The sequence below is a fragment of the Cibotium barometz genome, chromosome 25 (assembly GCF_041138505.1).
Source record: "Cibotium barometz isolate CiBa-2024 chromosome 25, ASM4113850v1, whole genome shotgun sequence".
Taxonomy (NCBI): domain Eukaryota; kingdom Viridiplantae; phylum Streptophyta; class Polypodiopsida; order Cyatheales; family Cibotiaceae; genus Cibotium; species Cibotium barometz.
Window position 1 is genome coordinate 39,385,445 of NC_141070.1, and position 17,810 is coordinate 39,403,254.

A 17,810-nucleotide genomic window follows, 5' to 3' on the forward strand; every position below is an offset into this window, starting at 1 on the left:
TTGAGAGACTTGTAGGAAAGCCATGCAAGTGGAATTTGAAGCCATAGAGAAGAATAACACTTGGGAGTTGGTTTCAAGGTTGTCAAAACGGTCAGTCATTGGTGTCAAGTAGGTCTATAAGACCAAGTATACGTCTGATGGGTCGGTGGACAAGCACAAGGCCAAACTTGTGGCTAAGGGCTATGCTCAGCGGCCTAGCATCGACGATGAGAACACCTTTGCACTGACAGTGAGGATGACCACGATTTGGACAATTCTTGCCCTTGCCTATTCTCAGCGGTGGTCGATGGTTTTAAAATCTCTGTTCCTTAATGGCGACTTGCAAGAGGAGGTGTATGTTGAGCAACCTCCAAGCTTTGAGGTTCCGGGATCAAAGGGGATGGTTTACAGGTTACAAAAGGCCTTGTATGGTCTTAAGCAGGCTCCCAAGGCTTAGAATCAGAAGATTTATTCCTTCTTTCTATGGAAGGGATTCTAGAGATCAATTGCAAATCCGAACTTGTATCTCTTTCGGGAACACAGTATGGTCACCTTGATTATCCTTTGTGGATGATCTTATTCTCACTGGCGGTCATGTGGAGCACATAGCTATGACGAAGGTTGCCTTGTCAAAGGAGTTTGAGATGACGGATTTAGGCTTATTCCATTTCTTTTTGGGATTGGAGATTTGGCTGACCCAGAGGGGGTTCTTTGTTTCTCAACAGCGGTATGTTCATGAGTTGCTGGAGAGGCAACATGAAAAAGACTTGATTATGGAGCTACAACGGCTAGCATAGGCTTGGAAGGCAGTGGAGTGGACCAGGTGGCTGTCGACCAGCAAATAGAGAAGTTATTCTGGCGTCAGCTACAGCAAGAGGTGATTTTATGTCCAGGCAAGCTGGCCGACAGCAAGTCAGCCACTTCATTGTTCTTTCAAAGGCTTATATAAGCAAAGCGCTTGGCTCGTTGTTAGCTATAGCTCACCTTTTGGGTGCTAGGTCATAGACTAGGGTTTAGACTAGGTATTGCTACCTTTTCATGGGCAGCCTATGGCTTGCCAGGATTGTATCCTTTTTATACTATATTGAATATACTGAAAACTTAGCTCTCTCTCTCTCTCTCTCTTTTCTCCATCTTCTGTTTACATTTTGCAGCATGATGTTTCTAGAAAGGTGTTTAAGGCTGAAAGATGACACAAAGCTTTCGGGCATGTGATACTTTTAGCTTAATTAAATATTCTTAAATATAATTAAAGAGATTAATACTTATATTCTTGAGTAAATATGAGGCAAAGAATGGAAAGCTGTGTTGTTGTCGCATTGAGACACAAGGCCTTGCTAAATAGAGCTTGAATGGGTACAAATAAAGAGGCACATCCTTGATGAAAGGGTCTCACTCTTGAATGAATAGTTATATCCTTTGGACGTAGTGATGTCTCTTTGAATAGACGTGTCCTTTGGTGATGACCCATGTGACAAGGTGTAACCCTTCATTCGTGTACTTTCAATGATTGAAGACTAATCAAGAGTAGTTAGAGAGATAAAGTCACAATTGTGGCATTCCCTCCCACTTAAAATAAGACTTCGGCCAAATAAGACACTCTAATGTTACTGAAGATCTTCGTCGTTAGGCCATTTATGCTTGTGGTGAAGCTCACATTGAGAAATATTGAAAAAGTTTCCTCTATTGTCTTGTTGTCATGCTTTAAATACTAAATCCCAAGTTGTAGCATCATTCGTAATGTCTTCTTCTTTGTCTGCTTCTAAATGTTGGGCTTGAAATTGACTTGGCTATGTTGCGGTGTAGAAGAATCTGAAGGTTTAACCATCGATGATGCCTCAATAGTTGTTGCAGTGTTTGTCTTGAAAGTAGTGAAGTACTCATCCAATTTGTTAGAAGAATGTGTGAAATTTTCTACGACAACAGATGAAAACCAAGTGACGGAACATACAACACCTGGGGAGGAATGCTTCCCCCCTCTGCCATCGGGAACTATCTCCAACCTGCCCTCACTGTGAACTGGGATAGTGGATGTATCCCCAGTAAGAATGTGACCAGAATACCTGCAAAGATCTTGTAAATCTGAACGGGAAGGAGTCATGTGCTTGGAAGCACCACTGTCTAGAATCCACTCCCGAGTATCCGTAGCGGAGAATCCTCCAACCTCCTCCCTGCCTGAAGAAAATGAAACATCCGTGTCCATCACCTCCAAGTGCACAAAAGCCGGAGTCTTCATGATTGCTGCTGAGGAATCTTCACCCTTCTCGGTCTTCCGCTTGGGACACTGCCTCCAATAGTGGCCTTTCTCGCCACAATCATTACAGGTCCTCTTTGCCTTTAGTTTCTCGCTGTCAGCGCGACGGACTTCTTCTCAGAAGCCTTCTCCAATGAAGCCTTCCCTTTGCCCGTGTTACGGCCTTTCGACTATTGGCCAGTTAAGGCCTCCGAACCTCCACCCTGAGGAGGGTTCGTGAATTGTTCCTCCTGGTCCAAGACCATGGGCACAAGCTCCTCCCACGTGATGGTGCTGAGCCTGCCACTGGTAATCAAAGACGAGTAAAATGCTAAAAACTGAGAGGGCAAATGCGACAGCAACGTTATGGCCATGTCCTCTGGCGATATCTCCTTCCCAGCTTGAAGAACTTCCTGCTGAAGAGCAGGCAGCTTGTTAATATGCTCCCGCATTGTCAACGACTTTGCGTGGCTCATAGCCCGCATCTGTACTTCCAAGGAAATCCTCTTCATGGGCGACACCTTGTTGTAAAGAGAAGCCAAATGCTACCATATACCTCTGGCCAGCGTCATATGCTTTACATGATTGATTACCTGCAGTGTGCAGTTGAGGAAGATAACGAACGGACCCTGGCGTTGACACGATCCCACCTCTGTGCCTGTGCCTGTGCCTCCCGGTCCTTTCAGATCGATGGTAACTCCCCTTCCTCTACTTCCGGCCATGGAACCCCAACAACGATGAAATCAGAAATCAGCAAGGTCGTAAGACTCCAGAACAGATTCCATCATAACCTTACATATGCCGTAGTTGTTCCCGTCCAACTGACGGTCCACCGGGAACGTGGGGAGTGTAGGGATCTTCACATGCTTCTAAGCCATCTCAAGTAAATCTGCCATTGCGGGGGGTGAACTTTAGTCGTGTGAATGGGGAGGGTGAGTGGGAACAAAACCTGAAGACGAAGCTACACTTGTTGCTCCCTGCTTCGCCACGTCCCGAATGGCCCACAAGGGTCCCCAAACAGCACTAAAAACACGAACAGTCCTGCTCCTCCGAGGGGTGAACTTGGTCTTCTGAAGGGAGGGTGGGTGGGAAACACAATGAAGATAAGGCTTGAACTGCTTACTCCTCGCTTCTCCACGTCCCGCACGGTCCACCGATGCCTTCGATCAGCACCAATTACAAATAGTCCCGAATCTCCAAGTCTCCCGCAAGCTCTTCCAAGGTCTTCAAGGACTTCAACAGTCCTGCAAGCTCTCCACGTCTCCAAGATCTTCAAGCAGCCTTGTGCTCTGATACCATATCGGAATGCGCAACGGAATATGAGACACACAACTGAGAGCAAACATGTGCAGGACTCCACGCTGAACAAAGGCCCACGTAGAAGACAAACGCCAGCCTGCAACAAACTGAACTGGGAGCAGAAGGAGAAAAAACGCAGACAAGAGAGTGGCTGGGTATGAACTCTGTATATACACAAGAATCCCGAATGAATGATACAATGGCATGGGGGCTATGGGGCCATTTTATATGGCCCCAAATACCCAGTCGGCCAGGGCTGAAGGCACCCGACAGCCTCACGACTGGTGTCATCCAGTCGGCCAACATGAGTGGGGTACACGACTTGTATAAGCCAGTCGGCCAACCTCTATCAAAGGTCACATCCACACGTGTGATAGTCGGCCTGAACCTAGAGCATCCTGCGAGCACAGGTCAGCCACCCAAGCCATGGAAAAAATGAGAAAAAAAAAATATGGAGAGTGGAGAAAAATGAGAAAACACCTAATAAGGGCGGGCACACCCACAACAGAGGCCCTGGTGTATATGTATAGACAGGAGATGACTTCTAACAAGCTCATCATCAATGCAACATTGTACAGTATTAGAACCCTTTAGGATTTGATATTTTTCGTACGCTATAACCCATTGTAATCCTCACTTCAGGATATGTCAAGCACGAGCTATGTAGGTCATTCCTCAGCCTTAGTCCGTAAGTCGGTCAATTAAAGTCCCTTAACCCACTTGGAGAGAATCATTCATGCATATAGACGTTATAGAAGACTTATAGTTTGCATCAGACGTGTGCATTTTTGCATAGCATTCATCCCATATGCATTTAAGCCATCTAGACCATTGCAGAAGCCTCAAAACTTTACCTCGTAATTTTTCCATATTTTATAGTATTTATTTAGTATTTACCAGCATTTAATACAATCAATAACCTATTTTATACATAATATTCAGTCGTGTAGCATTAGGGAACCAGTCGGCCAGCCCTCCTGCAGCCAACCGACCAGCCCTCGGCACCCATATAAATAGCATCTTGCATTCATACATCAAGCATCTCAGCAATCAGCAATAGGCGCATCAACGATTCAGCCTACAGGCCATACACCTTAGCATTCTTCAGCATTTTCAACAAGCGATCCATCCTTCAGGCCTAGGAGCATCATCGTTGGAGCATCCAGCCCTCCATCAGCAAAACGCAGCAGCCTACAGCATTCAGCCCTCAGGAAACCTTGCGTTTTTTGCATACAGACAGTTTTCAGCATTCATCTCTTCATCGTTTTGCTACAACCATCCGGTGAAGGTAAAACACACACATTCATTCATTTACAGCATTCATACACAACCTAGACACAGTCCCAAACAACACATATCTCAGCCTCATATTTACATTCCATTGGGAAGAGTGCATAGGCTTGAGATCAGTCATCATTGGTGCTTCTACAGCCGTGTACAGTTCAGCCCGACTCTTGCTTTCAGAGATCTTGCGTTTGGCTTATCTACAGTCCAAAGTCATTCTCTTCAAAGTAATAAAAGCAAATACTCCTAGCAATAGGAGGGAGCCCTTCAGTGGGTAATTCGGGACCCAATCTGGTGTACACTTCTATCTCTCTCTCTCTCTCTCTAAATCTCTTAAAGTTTGAAGTGATAAAAATGGATTACTAAACTCGCGAAACTCAGATTAAAAAAAACAGTGTGAGACTTGTGTGACAAGATCCTTAATTATGAATACTTCCACTGCAATGTTACAAGGCTAGGAGTAAGATGAACATGGCTCCAATACTATGTTAGAAATTAGGATTATAAAAGCTAAGGTGGATGGAAGTGAAGATTAAGCAATAGAATTAATAAGACAATTAATACTAATGATGATGTAATTGACACGAGAGAGAAAGAAATAAAGAAAGAAAGCTGTATTAACGTCTACTAGAGGCCGAACTTGACCTATGAGACAAATCAATGTACAACTGTCAATGTCTTCTCGATGTCCAGAAAAAAAAAAGGACAAAATGAACATGAAATAAACTATAAAAGTACTGAGCTAGTGGGGGGGTGTGATGGATGGAGCACTACTGCTAGAGGCTCAGTATGCAACCTATATGCGCAGGGTATACAAGAATGCAATGCAGAAAGAGTTGCACACAAGTGAGCATATGCAAGTGACTAAAAGACTTAGTTACCTTTTGTCACGTGCATCCACACTTGGATGCCATGTGGACATATCTATGCAACAGGTGCATGACTTGGAGTGGTGTGAGCCCCAGTCCGGGACGAGTCTACTAGGATTCCACTCTGAGTATCCAAGGTCAGGTGTACAAGTCCCGTACATGGTCTTGGTCAAGTGTGCAAGTCCCATACATGAAGCAGTGCAAGTCCATACTGTGAGTCACTCTCTAAAATGATGACAGGTGTTCAAGGTGTTTGGTTTGTAGCTAGATACCAGGCATCTGAGTCTTAGAGCATGTAGTTGCATGTAGAAGTAAGGGGAAGCCCTTTGGGCTACCCCAGAAAGGACTTTGTATCCCTTGCCAAGAGAAGGGGTAGGCCTTGTGGGCCACCCTTAGGGCCAAGAGGCCCATGGCCAATGGCCAATAGCCCAAGAAGGGGCTAGCCTTGGTCAACCAGCCCATATGGGGGCTTGGCCAGCCAGCCAACCAACCATGGAGGCCAGCCCAGCAAGCCGCCAGCCTCATAGGCAGCCTGGGCAGCTATGTGCAGGCTGAAGTTTGAACAGAGGCGGCCAGATCATGGCGTGAAGAGGCGCCTAATAAAAAGACAATATTCATGTCGTGGGATGATAGATAAACAGGCCAACCCCTATTGGAACCCACTGACCAACATATAATGGACTATAAAAGCATTGGCTAGCATCTCATAATTCACAAAGGGTTTTAGAAGTCCAAGGGCCACGACAGCCAAAAGGAGCCTAAGCAAAGGTGAAGCTCGAAGGTCAAGAGTCAGGCTGAAAGTCTACAGCCACAGAAGATCTACAGATTTGTGTTATTTTCTCATCATTCTAATAAAGCAAATACATCATCCTGTCAAAATACACAGCGGAAATGATAACCAAACTTGGGTCCACAAGAGCAAGTAGAGTGCAGAAAATAGACAGCACAAGAAACACTGAGAGATAGGCGTGTAAACTCTTCTCTATACACAAGATCCCATACAAAACTGAATCATAAAATGGTGAGGAACATGGGGCCTATTTATATGCCCCATGGATGCAGTCGGCCAGCGCTTGAGGGCTCTCCACGACTGCATAAAGCAAGTCGGCTAGCAGAAAATATCTCCACAACTGTACAAAACAGGTCGGCCAGCATCAAAACCTCCACGACTGCATCATAGGCAGTCGGCAAGCCACCAAGAGCACATGAGGTGCAGTCGGCCAGCACCAGGGGCTCCTGCCAACATGTGGCATCCATCCGCACCATGGAAAAATGGGGAAAAATGGGGAAAAAATACGGGGTGTGAGGAAAAATGATAAAACACCTATACAGGGCGGGCACACCCACAACAGAAACCCTGGTGTATAAAAATAGACAGGATTTGACTTCTAACACATCCATGGTGCGGGCCCTACAAAAGGTATTCGGGACCCAATACTCTGTCCAAAACTCTCTCTCTATCTCTTTGCACATATCTCTCTAGCTTGTGCGTTATCTTCATCACGAGAGATTGCTGAATTCTGTCCATTGAAGAACCGATTCTATTCATCAAGCTTCCGCATGTTACATTGGTATGAGAGTCTTCTTCAAGTGTGAAGATTTAGCCAGAAAAACAAAAAAATAAAATCGCTTGTGTGGTTGGTTTTCTAGACTCTAGAGGACCACCCCTTTTGGTGTGACTCCTGTCCCTTTAAGGATAGGTTGGTTTTTAGCCTACGGAAGTCTCCCACACGCATAGTGGATGGTTTTATTGCGGTCCGGAAAGGACATGACTATTCCCACTATGGCAAACTTCGACAAAGAAGAGAACAAAGAAATCTGGAACAAGGAGCACCAAGCCGTCCTTCGAGGACGGCAAACATGAATGTGCACGAGATGTCGCAGATACCACACATCTGAGTCTTAGAGCATGTAGTTGCATGTAGAAGTAAGGGGTAGCTCTTTGGGATACCCCAAAAGGGGGTTTGTATCCCTTGCCTAAGAGAAAGGGTAGGCCTTGTGGGCCACCCTTAGGGCCAAGAGGCCCATGGCCAATGGCCAATAGCCCAAGAAGGGGCTAGGCCTTGGTTGGCCAGCCCTTGGGGCCTGGGCAGCCTGTCGGCCAGCCCATATGGGCTTGGCCAGCCAGGCAACCAGCCATGGAGGCCAGCCCAGCGGGCAGCCAGCCCAGCGGGCAGCCTGGGCAGCCATGCGCAGGCTGACCAGCATAGCAGAGGCAGCCAGATCATGGTGTGAAGAGGCGCCTAATAAAGAACAATATTCAGGTCATGGGATGATAGATAAACAGGCCGACCCGTGTTGGAACCCATTGACCAACATAAAAAGGACTGTAAAAGCATTGGCTGGCATCTCATAATTCACAAAGGGCTGAAGAACTCCGAGGTCCGGGACAACCAAAGGGAGCCTAAGCCAAGGTGAAGCTTGAAGGTCAAGAGTCAAGTCTTCTACAAGCTGAAAGTCTACAGCCACAGAAGATCTACAATTTGCGTTATTTTCTCATCATTCTAATAAAGCAAATACACCATCCGTGATGGGGGCCCTACACAAGGTATTCGGAACCCAATACTCTCTCTCTTAGCCTGCTTAGGCGCACAGAGAGCCAGACTCAGAGGCACATTACAGACTTCTTTAGTCCAGCCATCACTGCGCCAGATGGACCACAGCAACAGCAGGACATGCCCACACCAGCGGTACACTAATTGATCGTGCGATTGAGCTTGGGTGGTCCAAACGCCCACGACTACGGAGGAGGGCATCCCAGCATAGACGGAGGTTGCAGCGGCGGATTCGGATTATTCTTGCGAGACATGCAGGACACCCAGTCAGGGTGTTGACCACAGAGGAAATTGAGGAGATCCGCCAGCGTCCGATGCAGCACATATTATGAGATGGAGGCACCTCCGTAGTATTACCCCCCGTCCCACATGATATTGTATCCCCTCACTGTACTCCACTCACCTCCATAGCGTACCCCCCCCCCCCCCCCCCCTCACTATATTCATACCCTATAAGGGTTTCTGTTTACCTTCCAGTTCCAGTTTCATTTTCTAGGTGCCATTAGTATTATCTTTATTTTTCATTTTCTAGTTTTTAATCCAGACATTGTATCAGATCCACCATGATGTAACTTTTTGGTCTCATAGGTCATTATGGCCTTTTGAAGACGTTAATATAACATTTCATTTTCATTTCTCTCTCTCTCTCTCTCTCTCTCTCTCTCTCTCTCTCTCTCTCTCTCTCTCTCTGTGTGCACATATCTCTCCATCTTGTGCATTATCTTCGTAACGAAAGATTGATGAATTCTGTCCATTGAAGAACCGATTCTATTCATCAAGCTTCCGCATGTTACACTTTTCCATTAGAAAGCTGGCCTTTATATAGGCACCAAAAGGTTACATCAAAAGACTCCCATGTGGGACAAAAGGTTACTTACTGAAATTTGGTTGAGCTTGTATGATGGTGGTTGATGGAGCAGACGAGGTACTAGAACCAAGTGCCATTTTGGGAAGCCTTGCCATAAACTAGCATGTAGGGTCGCTAGCAACTGCTGATGCTGGAGTTGCATGGCTTCCCAATCTAGCTTATGTTGGTGTGTTTTGCCTCGCGTCGGCCTTCAACGTCTCCCTGCATTTGGCTTCCTCTATCTATCGTGCCTCATCAAGTTCCCGTCTTCTTTGTTGCTCCATGAGAAGAAGCATGTGCTGAGAATTTTGGGGACCCTACTCTGTAATCTGCTGTTTAGGTTGCTCGTTAGGTTGCTCTTTAGGCTTTCTTTTTTTTCTTCTACTGCTTTTGCTTGCTGTAGCTATAGCCTAAGTAACCTGTTTTGCTCCATTAGATCTTGAAGGAGTATATTTGGGCTTTGTGGAAGCATTTCTTTTTTTCTTGTGTCTTCAGGGACACTTTATTCTACAGTGGTATCTTCATGGACACTTTCTTCCGCAGTGGTGTCTTCGTGGACACTTTCTTCTATAATGATGCCTTCTTGGATTACTTCTTCTCCTGACATGATGAATGGCTAAGTGGTTTTTAACTTTTTTCCCCACCTCAGTTGTACCATTCACGGATTTTCTCACACTTAGGTAGTCAAGCTAGGTCACAACCAGAAGCTTTGATACCAATGTAACATGCAACTCACTAGATCATGTAACGCACACAGCAAGACCTTCTTTATACCTCTATGAAGTGAGCATGAAGCAATCCACTTTAATAGAGCTGGAGAGAGAGAGAGAGAGAGAGACAACAGAGATGACACCAAATAGGATCCCAATTTACCAACTCAAGGGCCCCAACCCCCCTACAAGCAGGAGTATTTGCTTATATGACTAGCGCTTAATGCTGGCCGACTGGCATTTGTTGCTGGCCGATTGCTACAAGTGCTGGAAAAACCTGTGATCAGCCCTCCATGCAAGCCGATAGGGATATGGGCTGCCATACAATGTCTAGCATCAAATGCTAAGGCATGTGACCTGCCTTGGCTGCCCAATGGGTGGCCCATGCATCCATGCTATGAAATGCTTTGACATGCTTTGTGTTATGCACCTAAAGGACTGACTTTACCATGCCTAACCTCAAATGACCTAAATGCTTGTTCTCCGAGTGGGTTAAGGGACTAACCCTAACATCTAAGGCTGGGAGACTGACCTACATAGCTCATGCCTAACGTGTCCCGAACTGGGGCTCACAATGGGGTCACGGTGTCATACGACAAAATATTCCTAAAAAAGGTACTACATTCTCTATATAAGTATAGCACTATTGATGAGCTAATGTGTCATGTTGCACCTCAGTGCATGTTGCATGTGACATCAGGTCAGCCAACCCTTTTCAAGCCGTAAAAAGTTATCAAAAATGTCATATTGTGCCCATAATATGTCCTAGCCTTTGGTGCATGTCCTGGGTACCTCTAAGCATCTATAGGGCTGTCAAAACTGCTCCAAACTGCCCATATATGACCTCTAACTTTGCCTCTAAGAAGGCAGCTGCAAGGAATAAATATGTCTATGTGGCACCAAATTAAGGTATGCACATGAAAGCTTTGAGGTCATCCCAACAAATGGAAGAGCAAAGGCATGATAGGGCACGGCGCACTAGAGTTACCTGCTGATTTCTCCCACAGGGTCTTCCTAAGGACCTACCACCCTTCTAGTACAGTCTAGAGGCCTTCTCCCTTCACCTCACGCATCAGGTGTTAACAAGGTCATCCGCTTTGATCTCCTTAACCTACATACTCACGCTCTATGGTTAGCACAACACCGAAGTGCAGTTCTACCAAGATCACTTCTTACAAACCACAGCGCATCGATTCATCCAGAGGCCATGGATATCTATACATGCATGTCACGTGCCATGCAGATCGCAATTGGGCAGATCCAAGTCTCATCTCATCACCTTGAGTTGGGGATAGAGAAAGCAAAGCATATTTACAAGGACAGGATTTGTAGACTTTGCTCTACGGAGGTCAAGACGGACAAGTACTAGGTTTGCAAATGCTCAGTGTGGCCCATTGTCGACGACTGTCTACTTCCCCGACTAGCACTGCCTAGGACTTTACCTAATGGAGCTCCGCAAAAACTCTCAGAGGACAGGATATCCACACAATCTGATGCTAGGATCGCTTGATTTCCAGTTTTTCATTTCCTTGTACAGACATGTACTTGCACGACTGGGTCTCATCAGCTGTATTTGGTCTCAGAAGACTCTTATGACCCATTCTATCTATCTCAATGCTTAGGTATACGAGTATTATGTTCTGTAATCACAGAGATGACAAGCAAACACAAAGGAGCCACACAACTGCAAGCAGGCTTTGAAATTTACAATGCTCTAAAATATAAACAATTGTCTCAAGATGATGATTAAAACAAAAAGGCAAGATTGCTTACACTTGAACAAGAGATGATGGCATCTCTCTAGAAAAAAAAGTCTCCTTGCAAAGTGATTGACTGTAAGCAAATGCCTTCACCGCAAAGCTAAGCGTCACCTACCACAAATCCTCATATGTGTCAAAATCACAGCATTGCATACCAAACCAAAACTAAGTATGAAAAATAGAATTACATACTCCAATTCAAAACTTCAGTACTCACCTTGATGGAAGCGATTGGTTTGCTCATAAGATATCTTTGCACCAGAGGTCTAACAAGCAATGAAAAGAAGTAAACAATAATGTTTCAACAAAAAAAAGAAATAGAAAACAAAGTTGAAAAACTTTCCTTGATGATCTGCATTCAACCTATGATAGCTATGTAAGCTGTCACATGCTTCAAAACTCATCACAATCTATGTGTTGGTCTAGCCTCAGGCTCTGGGGTGTTCCATATGACAAGGACAAATGTTCCAAAAGAAAAGCCACAAAAAAAGCTAAATCTATTGTTCCCTACATCTTACCCATTGCCTGTTGGTGGAACTGAGCAAGCCAAGATTGCAGCTGCTAACATTGGGTAGGGCTCTTCCCACCCTGCAAAAGGATTCAAAACTTGATATACTATGGCCTCCTAAATTCCCTCTTAAAATCATATAAAATAATCACTCTTGATAAGGATTTCGGGCGGCTCAATCCATACCTTCAGCAGTAGATGCAGGGAGTGATTCCGAATCCCATTCTGCAACATGGGCCAAATATTGTTGAACAATCAAGCCTCCAAATGAATGCCCGACCAAGACAGGCCGCTCTGATACTTTGTGTCGGATAAAATGAGCGACATCCCTTGCATGAGACTACTATTGGAGGCAACATAAAAGGAAATCACACAAATAAAACATGCCCAGCCATGTTGTGAAAGACCCCCCCAAAAAAAAAGTTTAGTATGTAAATTGTATTTGCTCTAACTTTAGGTATCGTTACCTGAAGTGTTCCACCAACTCCTGATGCAGGAGCATCACTATCCCCCTGAAAAATTATGAAACAAGCAATCAGAACAATAGCAAACAGGGGAAGTGTCTAGCATAAATGCATCTTTTTAAGACAAAAATAAGTATGTCCAAGTGGCTACCCAACAGCATAACCAGACCACTTAAGACACCCAACTCCCCTCTGACACCTATCGCCTACTGTCACTCAGCATTCTATCAAATGCTACTGGCCAATGTCTTGTGCAATAGACCTCCTCCTTTCCTGCATGACATCAGGAATCCAATTCCCCAAAACACCATGTTGCACAAATATAAACACCAAGACTAGTCGAAGGGGTTGCTGGCAAGAACACCGCCCAGCCATAGCTTTGTCCAAAGCACCCCAAGCCTCAGGCTAGACCTACACTGACTTACGGATGAATGAGTGTATATATATACCTAGATGAATCCAGGAACAGGCCCAAATTCACCTTTTAGGAACGTGCATGTTATAGACTCATGGTAGTCAACCCACAAGACTATAACTATCAACTCCATTATGCATAGTATGGACTACGACATCCCCACTAACGTCATCAGCGCCCAATAGTGGGTGTAGTACTCTGTATCAAGATATGATCTCACACACGCACTACACACACAAACACACACACATAAGAGCATATATTCACACAAAGTCCTTGGTACTGAGTTTCTGTCAAACCTCCAGAGATGCAGGTATAATGAGTGTATGTATAATGGTGAAGTAATCCAGTACAAGAGGCCCTTTGATGTGAGGTGACTCTGAGTAGTAGACCGGCGAGGAAGCAAAGACGAAGTCAAAGCAAGAGGCTCGGTCAGTGACAAGGCTCGCGTCGGGGACAGCAGTGGCACTTCGTGAAGATGTAGAGGCTGCAAACACAGGATGCAGTAGATGCAGGTGTACTGCTGAATACAGAGGGAGCAGAAATGCTAAAGTGGTAGAGCCGATGATGATGATGTTTGTGTTGATGAGGTACAGCCGGGCGACTACAGTGTGCAGGGGGTAGAGCCGACGGCTGGTTGGTGTGGATGATAAAGGAGTGTTGCAACTGAATGCTCAGAGATGATCTATGTTGAAGCTCGATAATGTGGGCAGAACCACAGCTGCTGGATGTGTTGATTTACCGAGAGCAGGCCACTACAGCACGTTAGGTTGATATGTTGTGTTGGTTCAGCCAAATGATGAAGATGACTGCCGGGCTGCAGCTATGTGTGCTGCACAAGTGTTTTAGCACCGGCTGCAGATCGTGTATCGATTGGTTGATGTCGGTCAATATGCGATGATGACGTTGGTTGATGTGTTGATTACAATGATGTTGGTCCAGGCGGTTACACACTCAAATAGCGTTGGACAAGGAAAAAAAAAGGCAACAGTCGGCCAGCACAAACTGACCAGAAAAAAAAAGGTTTTTTTAGGTAAATAATAACAATGCCACAATGCAAAGGGTTTCACATGCATGAATGCCCTTTTGGGTTTTCATTCATGCATGCGTCCCAAACACAAAAAAAACCGAAAACGATGCAAAGGTTATGCAAGATGGTAAATGCTATGTAGCAGGTTTTCACATGAGCAATGCCCTCACAGGGTTTTCACTTACTCATGCACCCTTTACAGCAATGATAAAGTAATCCAAATGGTGGGGATGGTCCCCCTCTCAAGATGCTGAGGGTGATGGTGGAGGACCGATGGCGATCAAGGATAGGCTGATTGACGGACTTTGTAAGAATGTCAGCATGGTTGTTCGCCATAGGAATGCACTGGAGCTTGATGGTACCAAGCTCAACATGTTCCCTAGTAAATGAAAATGAACACCAACATGCTTGGTACGGTTAGAAAAAATAGGATTACTAGCAAGGGCAATCGTACTCTTAACTATCGACAAAGACGGTAGTAGCGGTGTCCATGGGAACACGCATCTTCTCAAGAAGCTGATGGAGATACATAGCCTCAGTGGTGGTGTCATAGACGGCCCGGTGCTTGGCCTTAGCTGAAGAACCTACAACGGTATCATGCTTCTTGCTAGACCAAGAGAAAGGGTTGTTAAAATTGTGCATCTCTTTGTTTTAGGGCTATACCTATTATTGGGTATTTTATACATTTTCTCCTATTTATTTTGTCTAGGGCCTCTCGGCCTGCCCTAGAGGCAGTCGGCCAGGTCCTTATTGTGCACTATATAAGGAGTTCCCCATTATTCTCTCCATCATCCACTTCCCTTGCACATTGTTCAACACTCAGTTGCTAGCTATAGCCATTGTAAAGCTTTCCTACTGTTATAAAAGGTGATCTTGTCCAACTCTCTCAATCTCCTTTGCACTCTCTCATAAGTTTACTGTTTATGCTTCTGCCTGTGCTATCTCCTTCATGGTATCATACGCTTAGGTCCAGGCTGCTCCAAACTCTACAAATCTACCCACCTTTCCCTCCTTTGCTGTGTGTTTTCCTCCATATCTCTCCCGGCTGCAGATCCATGACAACAAGTGGCTGCGTTTCCCAACTATGCTGCGTTTTCAGGTCCATCCAGCTTGTTGTTTACTGCCGGCCAATTTGGTGGCTGTGTTTTCTCCTACAGAGGCAAGCCGGCCAAGTACTTGGCTGCGTTTTCTTCTATAGAGGCAACAGGTGGAGTTGTGGCTGTGTTTTCTGCACCGGCATCTGTTTTTGGTTAGTTCTTTGCATTTGGTGCTACAAGACAAGTGGCCCTACATTGTCTTCTTCCTCCACGAGTCCTTGCCCTTCCGGTAGGAGGTTCCCGGTGGATCTTGGACTGTTTTGCTCTTGTCCAGCATCTTTCTCCCTCAGCTTTGAGAGGAGGCTGATTGTTCCTGGTGTAACTACTCCCCAATTTCTCGGGATTCATATTGTAAATTCTCTACTATCCATGGACATGGGTGTTGGACACTACATGTAGCCATGGAATGTTTATGGTTGAGCTTCCCATGTATGTGTATGCTAGCTGTATCTACGAGATCCTGGCTGCATAGAAGCATGTTAAGCATTTGATGGATCTTGGAGAACCAAATGCAATATATAATGCCATGGATATGTGATGGATCTTGGAGAGCCACATACCATAGCCCTTGTGAATATCAAGTACATATAGATAGATGGGGTTTCTTCCAAAGTATGTGTTTAAATGCATACATTTGTGTGCATGGCTTATTTTTATTTGCGTGTATTGTTTTGTTTGCCTGGACAATGCTTGTATTTTATTGCATGAGAAGCTCATGGATCTGGGGATGCTTGGATTGCACCCATGGGTTAGTATGTTGCATAACCTGTCTTCAATTAACTTGTATTGATAGATTTGTACACGAATAATTGACATTTTGAAGACAGCCCACTCTTATGCGGGTTTTCTATCTCTATGCATGCATGCATGACAATCTAGCGAAGTATTGTTGATAAACTTCTTCTCCATGATGAGAACCTCCATGCATGCGACATGCATAGTCAGAAACCCTCATGCATAGTCATACATAGTCAGAAACCCCCATGCATGTGACATGCATGGCCAGAAATCCCCATGCATGTGACATGCATGGCCAGAAACCCCCATGCATGCGACATGCAAGCTTTTTCAGCTACATGCATGCATCATACAATGCTTTATCTTTTCATGCATCTAAAAGTATGCCATGCAAGCTTACTTTTCTTAAAAGTAAAGCATGCAAGCTCACTTTTCTCCAAAAGAGTTATGCAAGCTCGTTAACTCAAAAAAAAAAAGATAAAAAGTAAACTTTTCCTCCTCTTTTAGCTACATGAGTTGCTACTTTGCTAATAGCCATTCTTTGATCCAAAAGTCTTGCACAAACCTCTCCCTACCACATCTTTTCATGAGCAATAACCTCCACTTCCTCCTCTTCATCTAGGTGCCTCCTTCTAGGCTGAATAGACCTCTATAAATTCAGATTTCCAGCCTCATTCAAGAGTACTTCTTGGCCCTTGTTTATTGCTCTATCTAATGCACTTATTCTAGAGTATTTTTCCAGCCATACCAAAGTGTTATTATTTCCCCAAAACACTTAGAAGCTGGCTGAATTCTGATTTTCATAAGTGAAAGCCTCCATTCAAGCTAGAAGAAGAAGAAGAAGACTATTCCCAAGATTGAAGCTATGGAAGAATCATCTTGGATCCGGTTGCTACAAGTTCTATGCCGGAAAACCCTTGGGAAGTGATGGGCATTCTCCTAAGGCTGATTTTCAGCCATTAGGTGGTTGATTTTATTGAAGTTAAGCTACATTTGAAGAAACCCGGATTGCTGGGCAATCTTGGTGAAGGATGCTGGACACCATATTGCTAACTTGTAGCTGGGCTACTTGTAGGCAAGTATAGCGTTTGTAAGTTGTTTTCATATTCAATCATTTTGGAAGAAACGGTGGTGTATGGCTGGGTCAATCCACCCGTTTTATGTACTTGTAAAATTCTTACTCCCTTAAGGCAATACATATCCTTCAAGGGGGGGGGGGAGACCAGCCCATCTTCTGGTCCCTAGTGCAGTATCATTTCTTTTCAGTACTTCCACATTGTATAATCAATTGTTATGGCTATGTATGTGGGATATGACAATGATCAAAGGATGATAAATCTTGTAATTTCAGTATTAAATTATGTATAACCACACCCCCGTTTGTGACACCTGGTGCCTCGCTTCGTTGGAAAGCACTTGAGAGAAGTGTTTGAGAGTTGATGTAACATGCAGCGGAAATATTCGTAATTAAGGATCCTGTCACACAAGTCTCACACCACCTTCTGTATCCTGAGTTTCGCAAGTTTAGCAATCCACTTTTATGACTTCAAACTTTAAGAGATTGAGAGAGAGAGAGAGAGAGAGAGAGAGAGAGAGACTGTACACTGTATGGAGTCTTGAATTACCCACTGAAGGGCCCCCTATCCCGTTACCGGAATAGTACTTGCTTGATTACATTGAAGAGAATGACTTTGGACTGACGATAAGCCAAACGCAAGATCTCGGAGAAGCAAGAGTCGGGCTGAACTGTACACGTCTGTATAAGCACCAATAATGACCGATCTCGAGCCTATGCACTCTTCCCAATGGAACGAGGGAAGGGTGCAAATCTGAGGCTGAGGTATGGACTGTTTGGGACTGTTTCTAGGCTGTGTTATGCACCATGAATGAATGAGAATGCTGAGTTTTACCTTCACCAAAGTGGCTGAAGCAAAACGATGAGTTGTATGTGGTCTGAATGCTGCTAGCTGCTGAAAACACAAGGAGGATGAAGCATGCATGTTGGCCAGCTGCTGTGTATGC

General features: G+C 44.8%; 1 protein-coding gene across 1 annotated transcript in view; it reads right to left on the bottom strand.

Annotated features, from left to right (window-relative positions):
* The window catches only part of LOC147624555 (alpha/beta-Hydrolases superfamily protein), a 48,533-nt gene that overhangs the window by 3,400 nt on the left and 27,323 nt on the right, over nt 1-17,810 (bottom strand). Inside the window, exons 2-6 of the mRNA XM_086819570.1 lie at nt 12,512-12,556; nt 12,231-12,384; nt 12,055-12,124; nt 11,754-11,802; nt 11,550-11,647 (exon numbers count right to left, since the gene is read on the bottom strand). Coding sequence (XP_086675696.1) covers nt 11,550-11,647; nt 11,754-11,802; nt 12,055-12,124; nt 12,231-12,384; nt 12,512-12,556 — 416 coding nt within the window. The remainder of the gene's footprint in view (nt 1-11,549; nt 11,648-11,753; nt 11,803-12,054; nt 12,125-12,230; nt 12,385-12,511; nt 12,557-17,810) is intronic.